The sequence below is a fragment of the Pleurodeles waltl genome, chromosome 3_1 (genome assembly GCF_031143425.1).
Source record: "Pleurodeles waltl isolate 20211129_DDA chromosome 3_1, aPleWal1.hap1.20221129, whole genome shotgun sequence".
NCBI lineage: Eukaryota > Metazoa > Chordata > Amphibia > Caudata > Salamandridae > Pleurodeles > Pleurodeles waltl.
Window position 1 is genome coordinate 1,678,463,185 of NC_090440.1, and position 17,987 is coordinate 1,678,481,171.

The 17,987-nt window shown below is 39.4% G+C and overlaps 1 protein-coding gene across 1 annotated transcript in view; it reads right to left on the reverse strand.

Annotated features, from left to right (window-relative positions):
• The window catches only part of TTN (titin), a 371,797-nt gene that overhangs the window by 66,218 nt on the left and 287,592 nt on the right, over positions 1 to 17,987 (reverse strand). Inside the window, exons 255-280 of the mRNA XM_069225433.1 lie at positions 17,428 to 17,730; positions 17,051 to 17,332; positions 16,663 to 16,962; positions 16,262 to 16,564; positions 15,869 to 16,177; positions 15,507 to 15,788; positions 14,600 to 14,899; positions 14,214 to 14,507; positions 11,148 to 14,114; positions 10,719 to 11,039; positions 9,453 to 9,737; positions 9,068 to 9,367; positions 7,496 to 7,798; positions 7,102 to 7,377; positions 6,717 to 7,016; positions 6,320 to 6,622; positions 4,340 to 4,639; positions 3,944 to 4,231; positions 3,561 to 3,857; positions 3,168 to 3,470; positions 2,760 to 3,065; positions 2,385 to 2,672; positions 2,008 to 2,298; positions 1,625 to 1,912; positions 918 to 1,508; positions 728 to 832 (exon numbers count right to left, since the gene is read on the reverse strand). Of these exons, the coding sequence (XP_069081534.1) occupies positions 728 to 832; positions 918 to 1,508; positions 1,625 to 1,912; positions 2,008 to 2,298; positions 2,385 to 2,672; positions 2,760 to 3,065; positions 3,168 to 3,470; positions 3,561 to 3,857; positions 3,944 to 4,231; positions 4,340 to 4,639; positions 6,320 to 6,622; positions 6,717 to 7,016; positions 7,102 to 7,377; positions 7,496 to 7,798; positions 9,068 to 9,367; positions 9,453 to 9,737; positions 10,719 to 11,039; positions 11,148 to 14,114; positions 14,214 to 14,507; positions 14,600 to 14,899; positions 15,507 to 15,788; positions 15,869 to 16,177; positions 16,262 to 16,564; positions 16,663 to 16,962; positions 17,051 to 17,332; positions 17,428 to 17,730 (10,485 nt within the window). The remainder of the gene's footprint in view (positions 1 to 727; positions 833 to 917; positions 1,509 to 1,624; positions 1,913 to 2,007; positions 2,299 to 2,384; positions 2,673 to 2,759; positions 3,066 to 3,167; positions 3,471 to 3,560; positions 3,858 to 3,943; positions 4,232 to 4,339; positions 4,640 to 6,319; positions 6,623 to 6,716; positions 7,017 to 7,101; positions 7,378 to 7,495; positions 7,799 to 9,067; positions 9,368 to 9,452; positions 9,738 to 10,718; positions 11,040 to 11,147; positions 14,115 to 14,213; positions 14,508 to 14,599; positions 14,900 to 15,506; positions 15,789 to 15,868; positions 16,178 to 16,261; positions 16,565 to 16,662; positions 16,963 to 17,050; positions 17,333 to 17,427; positions 17,731 to 17,987) is intronic.

Sequence of the window (17,987 nt, forward strand, 5' to 3'; positions counted from 1 at the left end):
TGACCTCTGGTGTGGGGAGCCGGTAGACATCCAACAGACCCCAGACCTGGTTCACCTGATTTAGTCCCAAACTGTAATCATTTTTTTTAAGCAGCTCTAATTCATTTAAGGAACATGGTCTGTTTTATAAAAACAAAGTTTATATTTGGGAATGCAGTCATGGAGATTATAGTCTGCTGTGGCTTTCAGGACACCATCCGTGAGTCTACAGCCAATCACAAAGATGTCACAAATAGTGACCTTCCCAGTTAATATTCATTAGGCAGATCATTTTGCAATTCCTTTTGACTGGAGATTTGTAATGTGCAAAGTCAGAGACAGTTCACTAAAGGTTGCTGCACAATTTGCAGCTGCCTTTTGTGGCCTGTTCCCTAGTGGATCAGGGCCTTAGTGATCCAAAGTGAGAAATGGTTTAGTGGCATGACACTCAAGATGTAAATTGTCTTGCCAAGATTATAACTTTTAAATGGTATAAACAAAACAAGGTCTGATCATTTAATCTTAAAACCTAGAACCAGGCATTGCAAATAAGCAAGTGTTAAGTTGAAACCTGAACAACAAAGATCTCTTTTGAGGTCTCCTGAGTATAGCACAGGAAAGAAAAACACTGACATACTTATCAAATTTGTACAGTTTAACTGTCCTATACATGATCAGAATAAGCAAAATAATCTAATTGAAATGCTAAACTAATAAAATCAGAAGTAATAATGCTCAAAATACCTACCTGTGATTGGTGAGCCACCTGTTTTTCTTGGATCGTTCCAAGCTAACGATACGGAGTCATGCCTGACTGCAAGAATACTGGGAGGAGGCGGAGCATCAGGTACGTCTGAAAAACAAATGAAATTTGTATCACGAGGAATCAAATAGATTAAATCTTGTGACATTAGGATTATCATTTTATTATAACTTACCAAATGGATGTCTGGCCACTATCGGGTCTGATTTAAGCCCATCACCAACTCCATATTTATTTTCAGCGCTGACTCTGAATATATACTCGTTTCCTTCATGGAGTCGTGTGACCCTAAATGTTGTTTTCTGGACAGCTGAAGCACATGTTACCCATTTGTTGGTGGTAGAATCTCTCTTTTCCAGAATGTAGTTGGTGATCTCTGAACCACCATCATCTTTTGGTGGACCCCAGATCAGGGTTATAGCATCTGCTGTGACTTCATCGAACTTCACTGGGCCACTTGGAATGCCTGGCTTTCCAACAACTTTCACAAAAATATTTGACTCCTTAATTCCTGCAGCATTCTTGAGGGTGATAGTATACTTTGCAGCATCACTCTTTTGGCATTCACGAACTATTAGAGTTGTGTTAATTGCACTGGACTCAAATGTTACTCTACCACTGTCTGTTAATACTTGATCTTCACCTTTCTTCCATGTAACGGATGGAGTTGGCTTTCCTTTGATTGGGATTTTGAGTCTGAAGCTACTTCCTTCCTTCGCCAAATAGCACAAGTCAGGCAGATCTCTCAAATCCATATCTGGTGCCACTGTAATATTAATTAAAGTTATGTTTATTTTGAATCCAAATAAATCATCAATACAGAATTATCATCATAGTTTTAATAAGCTGCAAACCCAGATTGCACTTTCTTCATATACGTACCCACATCATCCTTGGCCACAATTGTAAGTTCACATGGTGAACTTTGTCCAGCGTCGTTGTGAGCCATTACTCTGAAGGAGTAGTCCTTTCCTTCCTGCAGGTCTTTCATGACATACTGTAGATTCTTTGATTTCATTACTTCTTTCCATTTGTCTTCACCAATCAAATGTTCAACACTGTATCCTATAATACGACTTCCTCCATCACTGATGGGTTTTTTCCACCCAATAGTGCAAGAAGACTTTGACACAGCTAAGGCCTTTAGGTCAATGACTGGCCCAGGTTTTTCTGAAGAAAAGAAAATGATATGTTAAGTTCATGCCTCCAAGGACTATGGGAAGAGGTCTAAAAGTTATTGGCACAGGAACTAACACATTTCTTACCAGAAGCCTTTACAGCATCATGTGTTTCACAAGGATCACCAATTCCATATTCATTTTCAGCCAGTACTCTGAAAAAGTATGACTTTCCTTCCTCCAGATTACTAATTCGGTATCCAGTTTTAGGGCAGTCTGTTGTTACTGTGGACCATGCCTTTCTCTCTGCATCACGTTTTTCAACAATATAGTTCTTTATAGGGCTGCCACCATCTATAAGTGGAGGATCCCATGAAATAGTAGCTGAATCCTTAGAGGTTTCTTTGACCATAAGGTTGACTGGTGGTCCAGGAGTATCTACATTAAAGAAACAAATAGACAAGTGTTGTAGCAACAGGTACTTTACATGTGTGCCTTTTACAAAGCTGCTGTATAAGACTCACCTAGGACTTTCACAACAATTGTGTATGTCTTTATGCCACTGCTATTCTCCAAGGTGAGTATATATCTGCCAGCATCATGTTTGTTAACATTTTCACAGCGTACAAAGGTGTCAAAGTCAGTTGACTTGATGTCAAGCCCTTGCCGCTCCTTAATGTTTGCATTAAGTTTAGACCAAGTAATCTTGGGTGCTGGACGTCCTCTCACGGGTACATAAATCCTCATAGTTACGCCAGCCCGTAACACAAGGGCTTTTCTCAACTCAGCATCAAGTTCTCCTTCAGGTGGAACTATATGAACAGAAAATTAAATCATTAGAAGTAGATCTCTAACTGTATCCTTCTATATTACAAAATTGTTCGCATATACAAACTTACTTAAGATATCTTTGGCGGTGTGCTTGTCAGGAATTTCACTTGGTTCACTGTATCCAATTTTATTGACTGCAGAAACGCGGAACTGATATTCCGTGTCCTCCATTAGACCAGTCATAACATAGTTGGTAGTTTGAAGATTCTTGGGCACATTGCAGCGGACCCAGTGATCAGTGTCAGCTCTTTTTACCTCAACCAGGTAACCCAAAATTGGGCTTCCGCCATCATAAGCTGGTTTGCTCCAAGACAGACTAATTGTAGAGCGAGTAGTGTCAATCACTTTGGGGAATGCTGGTGGCCCTGGTGGATCTAAATGTTAAAAGAATGAGTATGAGAAGGGCAGATCTTTTTTATAATTGTTCTCAAAGATACAAAGCCATGGCTCATTAAGATGTTTTGGTTTATACTTACACTGAGGATCAATTGCAATGGCTGCCTTTGATGCATCACTTGGCTTTCCTGGCCCAGCTTTGTTGAGGGCTATTACCCTGAATTCATATTCAGTTCCTTCTTGGAGTCCTCCAGCTTTTACTGTTCTTTCTATGACAGGCTTCCTGTTAACTTTGTTCCAGGTGAAAGACGTGGTTTCACGCTTTTCAAGCATGTATCCGGTGATAGGTGAGCCACCATCATCTGCTGGGGGTTTCCAACTTACTGTCATGTGATCCTTTGTGGCATTACTTATTATGGGTGGATCACAACGTCCTGGAACATCTGTTAAGGTAATAGAAATATTATGTTACATTCAGTTACATAATGTACACAAAATAGAAAAGTAATAGCAACCTTCCAGGCTTTTCTTACTGTATGGATTTTTCGCAATGACAGACTCGGTCAAAATAGGATCTCCAACTCCATATTTGTTTTCAGCACATATGCGGAATTGATATTCATGTCCCTCTATCAACTTCTCTACGGTGCAATTTGTAATCCGACAATTTGCTGTGACTTGAGCCCAGTTTGGCCTGCTGGTTTCACGTTTGTCAATTATGTAGTTTGTTATTTCTGCTCCCCCATCCTCAAGAGGGGGCTCCCAACTGAGCATTGCACGGTCAGTGTATACATTGTTGATTTTCACCGATGCAGGAGGGCCAGGTTTATCTAAAAAAAAAAGACAAAAATTATAATTCAACTTACAGTTAATTTAAATGAACACAAGACTCTAGTTGTCAAGTATATTGACCTACCAAGCACTTTCAATTTAATTGTTGCTGATTTAGTGCCGCTTGAGTTTTCAGCATGAATTGTGTATTCTCCTGTCTCTTTCCTATTGACGCTGAACAGATCCAAAGTGCATAAGTGCCTTTTCGTGGTGATTTTAATGCCTTCAGTGGGCTTTATAACTTCCCCTTCTTTCTTCCAAACAGTTGTTGGGTGTGGTTTTCCAAACACTTGTGCTTCAAGGCAAACATTTGAACCAGCTTTCACAGTAATCAGAGATTTCATAGCTACACTCAGGTCAATTTTGGGAGGAACTGAAAGAACAATATATTTGAGATGTTACACATTGGGTTCAGGTATGACATCCAACTCATTGATAACGTTATAAGTTTGGCAATACAAATATGGTAAAGGTGCCTTACCATTTTCAGCTTGAATGGTCATTGGATCAGATGGCTCAGATGGCCTGCTAATATTGATGGCTGTCTTAGCAATGGCTCTAAATTGGTATTGTGCATTTTCTTCTAATCCAGTTGCAGTGTACTCTTCACTGGGTATTTGATGATAACTGGTGTTGCATTGTACCCATTTCGTACTTGGCAGTTTGCAAGATTCAACGAGATAGCCTACTATTTTACTTCCACCATCATGTTTTGGACGGGTCCAGACCAGTGAAACAGAGTTCTTAGTCATTTCAAGAGCTTCTGGCTTGCCAGGAGGATCTGAAAAATATAGGTTACATCATTTTGTTTTTTTTTCTTTGATAATGACCTAAATAAATCAAATACAATTATGAAATAAAATGTAAATGAGCCTGAAACTACTTCAAAGCTCAGGCTGGTGATTTTTTTAAAATAGTTTCTCACTACTATACCATTGTTGGTAACAGTTTGTACTCACTCCTGTCCTCCACAATGTCTGTGGCAAATTCCCTGTGTCCCAACATTCCACAGACCTTGTTCTAACGTTTTGTGTAGCTTCTACACAAATATCTAAAATGAGTGTTTGTGTCAAAGCTACATGGCGCGCTCTATCACGGAATTTACCACGCACATTGTGGAGGACGGAAGTGAGACCGTTTCTTGCAAATGCTTGTCATGCACATTTGCACAACATGCTAGTTATATGGTGAAGAATTTAAGAAGCTGTGATCCCTGATGAAGTCCTCTTTGAAGTTCGAAACACATTGGTTGGGCTGGATGCATGGATTTGATTAATAAAAGAAACTTTGGGATTCAACACTGTGGCTCCTGTGTATTGATGGACGGAATGATGAATCATTAATCTTCATGGACTGCTTTGTACTACTTGGCTATATGGCATAATGTTTTACTGTTGTTTATGTGATATTTTGTAGTGCTCTTTCTGTCAGCTGGGACTGGTGTACAAATGGTTAAGGTTCATGAGCAGTGAGACCCTTTAAGGTGAGGGACAACCACAATAGATAGTTGAACTACTTTTGCTTGTGTGAATTGCTTGGCTATTACTGCTCTTCTGGGGGGTGATAGCTATGAACATACCAAGGCTGGTTACAGGACCAGTTTCTTCTGGATGTAATAGTGAGTGGTTGTAATTTGGATGGTAGAGCAGATTTTATGTCTGTTTTAGGAGGTACTAGTATTTACAATACTATTAATATTGCCTGCCCAACAGAGGCAAATGGGAGAATGTTTAAAGCATGGCTAGTGGGGTATGGGGCTATTGGGACCTGATTCATGACAGAATGTTTTTCATATTTTTTTATTAGTATTTAAATGGAATGACAAAGTACATGTCAAAAATGAATCTCCCAATCTCAGTCTACCACAACAGGTGTAAGCCGTCTGCACACATTAGTCTCACAACATTAGGAATATCTTACAAATCAATACTGGAGTATCTCCAGTAAGTACAGTTGTAGATGTACAGTGGGTTACCCAGTGTCCAGGAATAACAGCATACCTCTTTCCTTTAGGTTTTAAATGTTACATGATTACTGACTGTTATTTTAATAATGTGTGACAGAATGTTTGAAGGTTTAGAACATACAAAGAACCTTGAAATGTGGAGGTATGGGGTAAAGGTCAGAGTCCAGGCAGTATGTTAGGGATTGTGGTTGGTATGTAAGTTTTAAAAACATATGATCTAACAATTAATTTGTGTTTCATTGTTCTGGGTACACCCATACCTGATATGCCTTCTCTTTCAATTAACAGCAAGTTGTTTGATGTCAACCCTGATGACATCGAACAACTTACCCCCGCTTCACTTGTCATCTCTTTGAGACTGTGATTAGCTGTGTGTACACTAGAGCAGAAAGAGTAATCACATTGGTGACTAAGGAAAAATTACACCAAGTAAATTCTGTGCATGTTACTTCACTTTTTACATAGCAAACACGACCACTGAAAGAATGCACTTACCAACCGGTGTTCTTGCTGTGACGAACTCAGTTGGTTTGCTAGGCTTACTTGCTCCAGCTCTATTCAAAGCAGAAACTCTAAATGTATATTCCAGACCCTCAATCAGCCCAACACATGGGTATTCTGTTGTGCGGACAGCGGTATCATTAGCCTTCACCCACAACAGGCTGTTCCTTTCCTTGCGCTCAATAATGTATCCAGTAATGGGGCTGCCTCCATCATTGTCTGGTCTCTCCCAGGCCACGAAAATGCAGTCTTTGTTGACTTTGGTAACATGTGCGTTCTTTGGTTCACTTGGAACATCTAAAACAGATTTTTAAAAAAGATTGCTACTAGGGCGATCTAAGCTTCAAGTTATGTACAGACAACGGTATTCAGTTATCAAGTAGTGACTTACCAAATGGAAACTTGGCAGTCATTCTGTCAGAGGTTAGAGGTTCTGAGATGCCAAATCGGTTTTCTGCTCTAACACGGAATATGTATTCTTGTCCAGGTACCAGTTTTCCCACTCGGCAGCTTGTTTTAGTTACTGAAGATACGGCAGTGACCCAATCTCCTCGGCTTACATCACATTTTTCGACTACATAATTGGTGATGTTACTGCCGCCATCTTCAAGTGGTAAATGCCATGATAGAGTACAAGCATCAGCATCAATTTCCGTAATGTCGAAGGGGGGTTCTGGTGGACCTGGGATATCTGTTGAAATGTATTATTATAATATTAGCATAATTACCAATAAAATATCTGTAGCAAAGGGGAATTATATAAGCACTTAACTCACCCATAACAACAACTCTGATTCGTTGTGAGGTTAGTCCAGAACTGTTTTCTGCACTCAGTGTGTAGTATCCACTATCTTTCCGAGTCACATCCTTTATGATTAGAACGGATGAATTTGGTGACTTGTGTACCGCTAGACGGCTTGAAACCATCACTTCCTCTTCTGCTCTTATCCATTTGGTAACAGGTGCAGGCTTTCCATATATATGAGCTTCAATTCTGAGTTTTAGCCCAGCTTTAATGCTAATTTGTTCAGGCATTAATATTTTCGGTGGCACTAAAAACACATTTAAAAATATTAATGTACTTTTTTGGTAAATAGTTGCAGAAGAACATACTTAAACATGTGAAATCATTGTCTGGATGAAATAGAACAAAACTGTCTTTGCACTTACTCAATTGTTCTTTGATTTCAAAGACGCCTTCTGTTTCTCTTGGCAAGCTCATGCCCACGACATTTCTCGCTGCTACTCTGAATTTGTATTTCACACCTTCTTTGAGTCCAACTACCACAATACTCAGATCTTTCACAACAGAATACTGGGTCCACTTGTCTTCTTTGTCGGCGTCTTCTCTAAAGCCAATCACGTATCCATCAATTTTTGATCCTCCATCTCTGAGTGGTGGCAACCAAGCTAAAGTGGCAGTGTTCTTTGTGATCTCCGTAACATCAAGCGCTTTAGGTGGGTCAGGTTCACCTTTAAAAGAATAAAAGAAAACTTAGACTAGCACATTCATTAGCATTTATATTCATGTTAGATCCATCAGTTAGGCAATGCTTTCGATAATTTAACACATTTCCCAATTGTAGCAACATTTTAATAATTATCAATGGGCTACAATTTTCATGATAAAAGAAGGTGAATTAAGCGGTTATTAAAGTTGTGACAGAGACTCCCTGACCTGCAAACTTAATTCCTCAATGTAACTGAACAACCCAAGATGCATGGACACAGATGTACTGATCACCTACAAGAATCCCAAACGGTAGTATTTATCTAATATTGTTTTGCTGGTTCATTGCTCTTTCTGCTTTATGTTACTGGGGTCACTAACCATACATTATACATGTTATTTGAGATGGTGATTAAAGTATGTTCTCCACAGTGGAACTCGCATTTGATGACAGATCAGCCCAGATAAAAATGGGCTCTGCTGTGGGCTTTACTGATCAAATTGCTTTCTGCAACCCGCACTGAGCCCACCTGCAACTATTATGTTGAAGGCCACATACACATACCAGACATGAGAGAAATAGTTAAAGTATTAATGTTAATGGTCTCTAGTGGTTGTAAATTGCTTTTCAAATTGGCATTAAACTTTTCAAGATGCTTCTTTAAATGCCATGCACAGAAACTGATTGGCATGTTTAAGTTCCATTGAGGACGGCAGTGGGAAATAATGTCCATTGTTTGTTACAAAGCAGTATATGCTTCAAGACTAGATGACCTGCTATGCCCTGTGATGTATGATGCATACCTTAGTTGACGTGACTTGTTTTCCTTACTTGTCTTATAGATGGTTTAGAGGCAAACCATTAGGAATCTCAATAGAATGACCAGACGTGCATTAGCAGCATATCCCTGCTATGGAAAGGTACGTGCCTGTGTCAAATAATAGTCACTTGGCCCCTGCTGATGTGTGCATTTTTTATGTGAGAGGGTAAATGTAGGTTGAAAGAGTGACACTTGGACAGGGGGGCACATTCAGTTATGGCTGTACAGGGCATTCGACTGCGGGAGGGTGAAGCGACATTGTGTTTCAGTGAGTAGACCACATAAACAAGTGAACTGTGAGAGAGTACTTACAATAAAAATAGTATTTAAACACACGGATACAATCATATTGAGTCTCTCCATATAGTCACTGTTAAATGCAATACTGGCAGTTTCAGTCTGATTAGACGTGTCTTTGTTAATTGTATACCAATAACAGATGACAAAAATATTATCTAAGGCAGTACTTACTAATAGGATCTGTTGCCAGAAGTGGCTTTGGAGTCTCTCTTGGAACACCAGAGCCATACTCATTCACAGGAGTTATTCTAAAGAAATATTCTGTTCCTGGTACAAGATTGGCCACCTTGAAGCTAAGTTTCTTTATATCAGCAATGACCGTAGCCCAGGTCTTCCGATCTACCTCACGTTTCTCTAAGATATAGTGGGTCACTGGACTACCACCATCATTTTCAGGAGGTGTCCAAGAAATTTGACAAGACATCTTTGTGACATCAGCGACACCAAAATCCGCCACAGGACCAGGTGTGTCTGTAAATAGGAAAATAAACAGGATTATAAAAGCATATCTTTTATATTGGTCAACTGTTCTTACATATGATGTGTGGCTACTCACCAAGGACCCTCACGTTTACAAACACTGCCTTTTCTCCTGCTGCATTGGTTAGTGTCAAGGAATATTTCCCAGAGTCATCACGAGTAGAATTGGGAATAACAAGGAAGGCCATAGTATCAACCAAATCAACTTGTCCTTTTCTGACCACATTATCAATGCCCATTCTTCTCCAGGTAACTTTGGGTGCAGGTCGCCCTCGGACAATGGCAAACAATCTGATTGGACATCCAGCTCTCACTGTGACTAGTTTTCTCAGGCTTGCATCCAGATCAATTTCAGGTGGTTCTGTACAATGGAAGAACAAGAAAGTTTAGAATATTAAAACATTTGAAATTTAACTCATTGAAAAATCACCTTCTTGTGATTTCTGCTGTAAACTCCAACATCAAAGTGCAAATCTGAATTATTTCATGCAACATTCCTGTTCGTAATCTTGTCATCAGTGACATCTCAATTATCTAGATTTTATCACTCGGCAAAAACTTTAACTCCTAACCCACATTAACAGCATAGCTAATAGTGCCTCATTTCAATTGAGACTGTTGCGGGAGATAACACAGTGAATCACTAATTAGAACCCCAAAATCATAGCACAGTGTCTTCTCAAAAGTAAAGCATAGCATCTTCTGCTTAAATGCCTACCAGAAATGTACATTGCATCACTCATTGCAGTTCTGCATAGAGCATTTCACTTTGTCACATAAACTATTTGATCATATCAACCCACATCTTACGAATGTTTCAAAAGCTTACTGTTTGTGCTAGATTGACCTAGAAGACTTTCTGTATTAGTTATACTTAAAAGAGCGTCTTTTTTTTTTACTAGGAAGTTGAAAGTTTTGAAAGGCCAACATTCTGTCTGAAAGCTGAAAGCTGCACTTGCTTCTTCATCATCCTTCCCTTTTTCCTTAATAGTGCTCTACTTGCAACATCCCCACTTATGATGCCAGTGAACTGTTTCTAGTCTACTTTTTCACATAGTTCTTTTCCCTCTTATTTCTTTATACCTTGGTCTTCTTTACCTTCAAGGCCCTATTTTATACTGCAACTCTCTTGTAACTTTCACACCAGGTTTTTGTATTTGCAATGCACCCTTTTATTTAGGTACTAGGTACGTTAGACTATACTTTTAAGTGTTTTTTTTTTTAATCACCCTATTGACCACAGGCCATGTCTGTACTGCAAAAGGCATAAATAAATACAAATATCTTTGTTAATTCTAAAATAGTTCATTTTTGAACTCTTAGAGACGGACTGGGCATTTACCAAGTATTTCCTTTGGAGACACAGCTTCTTTCAACTCTGCAGGTCGACCAACTCCAATTTGGTTTTGAGCAGAAACCCTAAACTCATATTCTTGCTTTTCATCAAGGCTGGTGACAGTAAACTGGGTATGGACAACTTGTGCAGCCACATTACATCTTTTCCATCCTTCATCTGGAGCTGTGCTTGCACCTTTCGGTCTCATTTCCACAATGTAGCCAATTATTGGAGCACCTCCATCATAAACTGGTTTTCCCCATCCAAGTGTAATAGAAGTCTTTGTGCTATCAGCAACCTTCAGATTAGTTGGAGGACCAGGTGGCTCTGCAAATAATAAAAGAGATAGGTGCCAGCATGAAACAACTATCTGAAATCATTTAAATATGGTGTAGATTTAACAGGATCACCAACACCAGTCCTTTCATACGTTACCTATTGGGTCTTTAGCCACAACTGGTCTTGATGGCATGCTTGGCTCTCCAAGCCCAATTTCATTTTCAGCTTTGACGCGGAACTGATATTCATGACCTGGGATCAGGTTTCCAACTTTCATTCTTCTTTCTGGGATTGGGCTCTTGGTAACTGCAACCCATCTTAAAGATAGTTTTTCTTTCTTTTCCAGGATATATCCTGTGATTGATTTCCCACCATCATATTCTGGTGCATTCCATACTACAGTCATTTCCTCTTTGCTCACTTTAGTAATCTCTGGAGCATCAGGAGGACCTGGTCTGTTATATTTTGTTTTAGCAATAATTGGCTTTGTCTCTGTTGCGGGCCCAGTACCCATCTTATTCTCTGCACGCACTCTAAAGATATACTCATTTCCTTCAACAAGACGTGTGACATGTGCCTGTGTCATTAATATAGAGGAAGAAAATGTAGACCAGACCATACGCCTAGTCTCACACTTTTCTAAAATGTAATTTTGTATTTCACATCCTCCATCATCCTCTGGTGGCTCCCAACTAACTGTGCATCTGTCACTTGAGATGTCAGAAACTTTTAGGCTTCTTACTGCTCCAGGTGCATCTAGAACATTAACAAGAGCATAGGCTGTGAAAGCACCTGCTGAGTTTGTTGCAGTAATAACATATTTGCCAGTGTCGGAGCGTTTTGATTTTGTAAGAAGAAATTTCGAGGCATCAGATGTTGTTTCAATCTTAACTCTAGGAGATCTACTCAAGTCTGCAGCATCTTTGTCCTTTGCCCATGCAACTTCTGGTTGTGGCTTTCCTCTAACACCAGCTTCAAGTCTAACTGAATCACCTGCTTTTACAACAAGCACTCCAGCTAACTTCAAATCAAGTACAGGTTTCTGTATTTCTTCTTTAACAACAACTTCGTCTGTCTTTACCCAGTTACTTTCTCCGCCTTCATTCTTGGCCTGGACTCTAAACTGATAGGTTTGATTTTCAATGCACTTCTCCACCATAAATACTCTTTCTTTAATACTGCCTTTGTGGACTCGTTCCCATTCATCACCATCTTTAAGTTTTCTCTCAAGATGATAAGTTATATTAGGGCTGCCACCATCGTAGTCTGGTTTATTCCATTTAAGAAGAACAAATGTTTTCCCAATGTCTTCAATACGGAAGTTTTGTGGCTCACTTGGTTTTTCCACTGGATTAATGGCAAGTATTGGTGTTTTTGTCTCAATGACCTGGCCTGGTCCAACTTTATTTTCAGCACAGACCCGGAAGAAATATTCATGATTTTCTATAAGGGACGCTTTGATGAGACGTTTCGTAAGATCTGAAGAGATTATCGACCATCCTCTCTGACTTGGTTCTCGATATTCTACAATATAATTTGTAATTTCTGAGCCGCCGTTATCATCTGGATTCTCCCAGGCTACCATGCAGGAGTCTTTAGTTACATAACTTGTCTTCAGGTTCTTGCATGGACCGGGCCTGTCAAGCACGTTAACAAGAACAACTGCTTGAGCTTGGCCGCTGTTATTCTTAGCTGTAATTGTGTATTTGCCATGATCTGCTCGGATGGCACCTTTTATGTTCATTTCAACATGTGGAAAGTCCTGAATCATTTCGATTCTTGCTTCTTTAGCAAATGTTCTGCTATCCTTAGACCATGTAATGTCTGGATCTGGTCTTCCTTTTACTCTTGCAGAAAGGTGAATTGTTTGACCCACTCTAACAGTAACCAGGTCACGACACGTTACATCAAGATCCACTTCTGGAGGATTAAGGATGTCCTTTGCAATAACAGATTCTGGTAATTCTCTTGGTTCACCTTCTCCAACAACATTAGCAGCTTTAATACGGAATCTGTATTCGTTTCCCTCAATTAAACCAGGTACTCTGAATGCACATTGTCTGATGAGCTCATCCTTATTAATCCTATTCCACTGAGCAGTTCCTGACTTCTGGCATTCTACAACATATCCCAAAATTGGGCTTCCGCCATCCCTTGTTGGCTTTGTCCAGACTAAATCAGCTGTTTCTCTGCTCTTGTCTTTAAGTTTAGGATTAATTGGAGGGCCAGGTGGTGTAATAGGGCGTGATGCTCTGATTGGATCAGAAACAGGCGATGGTTTACTTAAGCCAGCAATATTTTCAGCAAAGGCTCTGAACTCATATGTGTTGCCTTCAAATAGACCAGTAGCTCTGAATTTCAGGTCAAGCACAGGCGATTTGTTCACTCGTATCCATTTACCTGATATTTCTCTACGTTCAATGATGTATCCACTTATTGGGCTACCACCATCAGACTTTGGTATTGTCCAAGAAACTGTTACAGCATTTTCGGTAACATCATACGCAACTGGTTTCCCAGGAGGTGATGGTGGATCAAACATATGCTTAGCAATAGTAGGTTTGGATTCAAGAGGCTTTCCAATTCCAATTTTATTCTGTGCTTGCACCCTGAAAATATATTCAGATCCTTTTTGGAGCCTTGGAATCTTAGCCTTTGTGCTTGTGCTTCCAGAACTGACAATACCCCAGGTTTCTTTTTTGCTTTCTCGTTTCTCAACAATGTAGTTCATGATTGGACTGCCACCATCATCCCTTGGAGGTCTCCAAGAGATAACCATATGCTCCGGTGTTACTTCAAGTATATTGAGTGGTGCTGTTGGAGGACCAGGAACATCCAAAACTGTAAGATGTAGGGCTACGGTCTTGCTGCCAGCTATGTTTGAAACTGTAAGCAAATATTCTCCTGTATCCTTTCTTGTGCAATCTTTGATGGTAAGCACTGTTGAGTAATTATCAGTAACAATGGAGTAGTTCCCTTCTGATTTAATTTCAGTATTATCAGTTACCCACTTAGCAGCTGGAACAGGAATTCCTCTCATGATTGCAGGAAGTCGTACAGTGCTTCCAGCTTTTACAACAAGGCCTTCAATTAATTTCACATCTAATTCCACACTTGGAGGCACTGAAATTGTATACGAGAAAATAGATTAGGACATGTGAAATTCAATAAGGAAATCTATAAAGCATGTTATATTATATTGTACATGTTAAAATAAATTACCCAGTTTTTCTTGGCACTGTATTGGTATAGTAGTATCTGGGCGGCTGAGACCAGCAGCATTCTGAGCTTTTACACGGAATTTGTAAATCTTTCCATTCTGTAACCCAGTTACAACACACTCTGGTATGGAAACAGTTTTGAACGGAATCCAGTCCTCTGCACCCTCTTCTTGATAGTCAACAACAAATCCTGTGATTTCAGAGCCTCCGTCACGATCTGGCCAATTCCAAGCTAGGGAAACTTCAGTCTTGTCAAAATCTACATGATGCAGATTCTTCGGAGGCCCAGGTGGATCTTTTTAAAGCAGAAAAACAGTGTTAGAACAGGACCTATTCTAAACATAGTGTACAGTTTAATAAGGGCTGCTAATTTACAATGCAACTTACATATTGGGTCAGTTGCCTTTATTGGTTTTGTTGATTCTACATAAGTACTTCGTCCATACTGGTTCTCAGCAGCAACTCTGAAGAGATACTGAGCGCCTTCCATTAGATGTTTTGCCATTATGCTGTGCTTTTTGGATGATGTTGAGATTGGTATCCAGTTGTTACTTGCAACATCTCGTTTTTCAATCACATAATTTGTAATTACAGAACCTCCATTGTCTTCTGGTTCTTTCCAAGTGAGATAACAAGAATCTTTTCTGACTTCACTAATGACCAGATTTCTAGGTGGGCCAGGTTTATCTAAAAGGAAAAAAAAGGAAGCAAATCCAAATTGTAAAACCTGCTGATCACTTGCTCTATTCGCAACAATGATTTACAGTGCATAATACTGTGTTTTTAAGAGCTTTGTTGGCATAGAAAGTCTTTACAACATTCAAATTTACTAACAGAAAACAGGCCTTATATGTTCTCTAAACCTTTATTAAAATGTCTGTGCCTCTCTTTATGCAGCATGGATGCTCTTCGTGCATTTCATAGTTTATTGCACTAAGGATAGCACCATTATTTCAATTCAACACCATAATATCACCCGAAACAGCTATCATCCTTCTATAGCCAATATGTTGTACATCTCCACCTTGAAGGTTCTCTTGATATATGGCATAATGTAAAAGTCTTGTAGGTAGATTGCAATCTCTTTTAATGCCACTTAAAGGCCAAAAGTTTATTTTACAATGCATCATCTGTGTCTTGATCAAATGGAGCTAAATTATGTTACATTATTTCACATAAACCCTATTTCAGAGAGGGACATGCACCCAGTAAATACAAAATATATTAAACACTGGGCAAATGGTATTAATATTTCTACTTTTGAAAATGAAGATTCAAAGGAAAGACATGGTACCTAGTACAACTACTTTCACGGAGACTGTCTTTGATCCGGCTTCATTCTCAACAGTGAGGGAATACACGCCACCATCTTCTTTAACACAATTACGAATTTCCAACCGGCTTCCAACAGGTGTGACCTCAATGTCAGCTTTAGTTGAGACCTCTTTATCTTCCTTCTTCCAAGATACTTTTGGGAATGGTACTCCTTTGATCTGTGCGCTGAGTATTATTGTGTTACCAGCTTTTATGTGTTGTTCTCGCACCATATTAGCATCAAGGATCAGCTCAGGAGGTTCTGTGAAAAACAGGGAAATGTATTACACAAAAGTAATGTTACATGTTGTTCAGAAAAGAATTGCCATAAATATCACTTACCGAGTCTGTCCTTAGCTACAACTGGATCACGTACATAAGCTGGTTCAGATTCACCTGCAGCATTGACTGTCATTATTCTAAATTTATAGGTTTCTCCCTCTGTAAGAGCAGTAACTTTGTAATTTGTTTCAGGGCATGAATCAGCTGTATAGTTTGCTTTCTTCCACTCTTCGTCTCCAACTTTTTGGTATTCAACAATGTAACCAAAAATCTTTCCTCCGCCATCATGTCGTGGTGGTTGCCAAGACAAAGCAACAGAATTTTTCGTGTTGTCAACTGCTTCAGGATTAACAGGTGGACCTGGTTTAACTATAAAACAGACCTTAGATTACATACCTGTATGTCAAATACTTACTAGTAGGATGTACTCTGAAGAACTAACGTGATACATACCAATTGGATCTTTAGCGAACACTGGTTTTGATGGTGGACTTGGATCACCTACACCGATTTCATTTTCAGCAGAAACCCTGAATTCGTATTCACAGCCTTCCAAGAGATCGTTTACCACATATTGAGTGTCTGGATAAATGGGTTCTCTTGAGCATTTGATCCATCGGTTAGACATTGTTTCCTTCTTTTCCACAATATAGGCAAATATAGGCTTTCCCCCATCACGTGGTCTATTCCAAGTTACCAAGGCAGATTCTTTGGTAACATCCTTAATTATTGGCATTTCAGGTGCTTCAGGAACCCCTGTTGAAATATGAAGAAATACATGTAACAAATTACTGTAAATCAGGGCATGAATGCTCACAAAAGACACAGGTTATATATAGGGCTGCCATACTTACTGAATCGATCCTTCGCTTTCATTTCATCAGATATCAGGGGATCACTTATTCCATACATATTTTCAGCACATATGCGGATAACATATTCTCTTCCTTCAATCAATTTTGGAACTTTGCAGGTGGTCTTGTTACTTGCAGATGTGACTGGCATCCACAGGTCCCGATTTGTATCTCTCTTTTCAATTATATAATTCGAAATGGGACTGCCTCCATCATCCAGAGGAGGCTTCCATGAGACAACCATGAAATCTCTGTGAACTTCATCAAAAATTACGGGGCCAACTGGAGGCTGCGGGCGGTCTGTTAAAAAACAAGAACAAGTATTTATCTTCTATCCTCGCATTCATTGGGAAGTTGTTCTTTATTTATTCTATATGGAAAATCTTACCAACAACGGTTACTTGACAAACACCCTTTCGAGCTCCAGTGACATTCTCTACAATCACACAGTATTTTCCAGAATCTTCACGAACCGCCTTCAGTATTCCAAGGCATAAGGTTGTTGGTGTAGTTTTGATCTTTGTGCGTTCGTTTTCCTTAACTACCAGTTCATCTTTTAACCAGGTAATCTTTGGTGCTGGTTTTCCAGTGTATCGTCCATCCAAGCTGAATGACTCACCAACTCGTACAATAAATTGATCTCTAAAGGCAAGCTCAAGTGTTGGTGGTGCTAGAATTAAAATAGGAAAAGTTAGTGGTACAAAATAGGTGAGAACATGGTTCTACATATATACTGTTCAGATTAAAATTAAAACAAATACATACCAAGCTCATCTTTGCAAGTGATTGGTTTTGTGCAGAATGAAGGCTTGCCTTGTCCAACAATATTGACAGCACTTACACGATATTCATATGTGTCTCCTTCTTTCAAACCATCAACAGTATATTTTCTGTCAAGCATTTTCTCCTTAGTAAGTCTGACAAACTTGTCTTTTCCAATGAGACGACTTTCTAGAACATACATGGTTATGTCTGATCCTCCGTTATATTTAGGTGGGTTCCAGGTCAAACTAACTGAGTTCTTGGTTACTTCTGTTACTTGCAGATCCTCTGGGCGCTCAGGCACAGCTACAAATAAAGAAAACAAACACTAGTCAGTGCCAGACATGGGCCTGTCATCTTAATATTCAGCTATGTAGTCATCAAGCAGTAGCTTGCCACTTTTAATACCTTCAAGACCTGCTTGCTGTTTGCTGCATGTTTGTTACCAACAATTTCACGTTGAACATAATGAGACAAGTTCAGGCCAAAGAAATTGTGAAGTACATTGTAAAGAAAGTGTCAGAACTCAAATTGGAAATATAAAAAACGAAAGATTTTAGAAA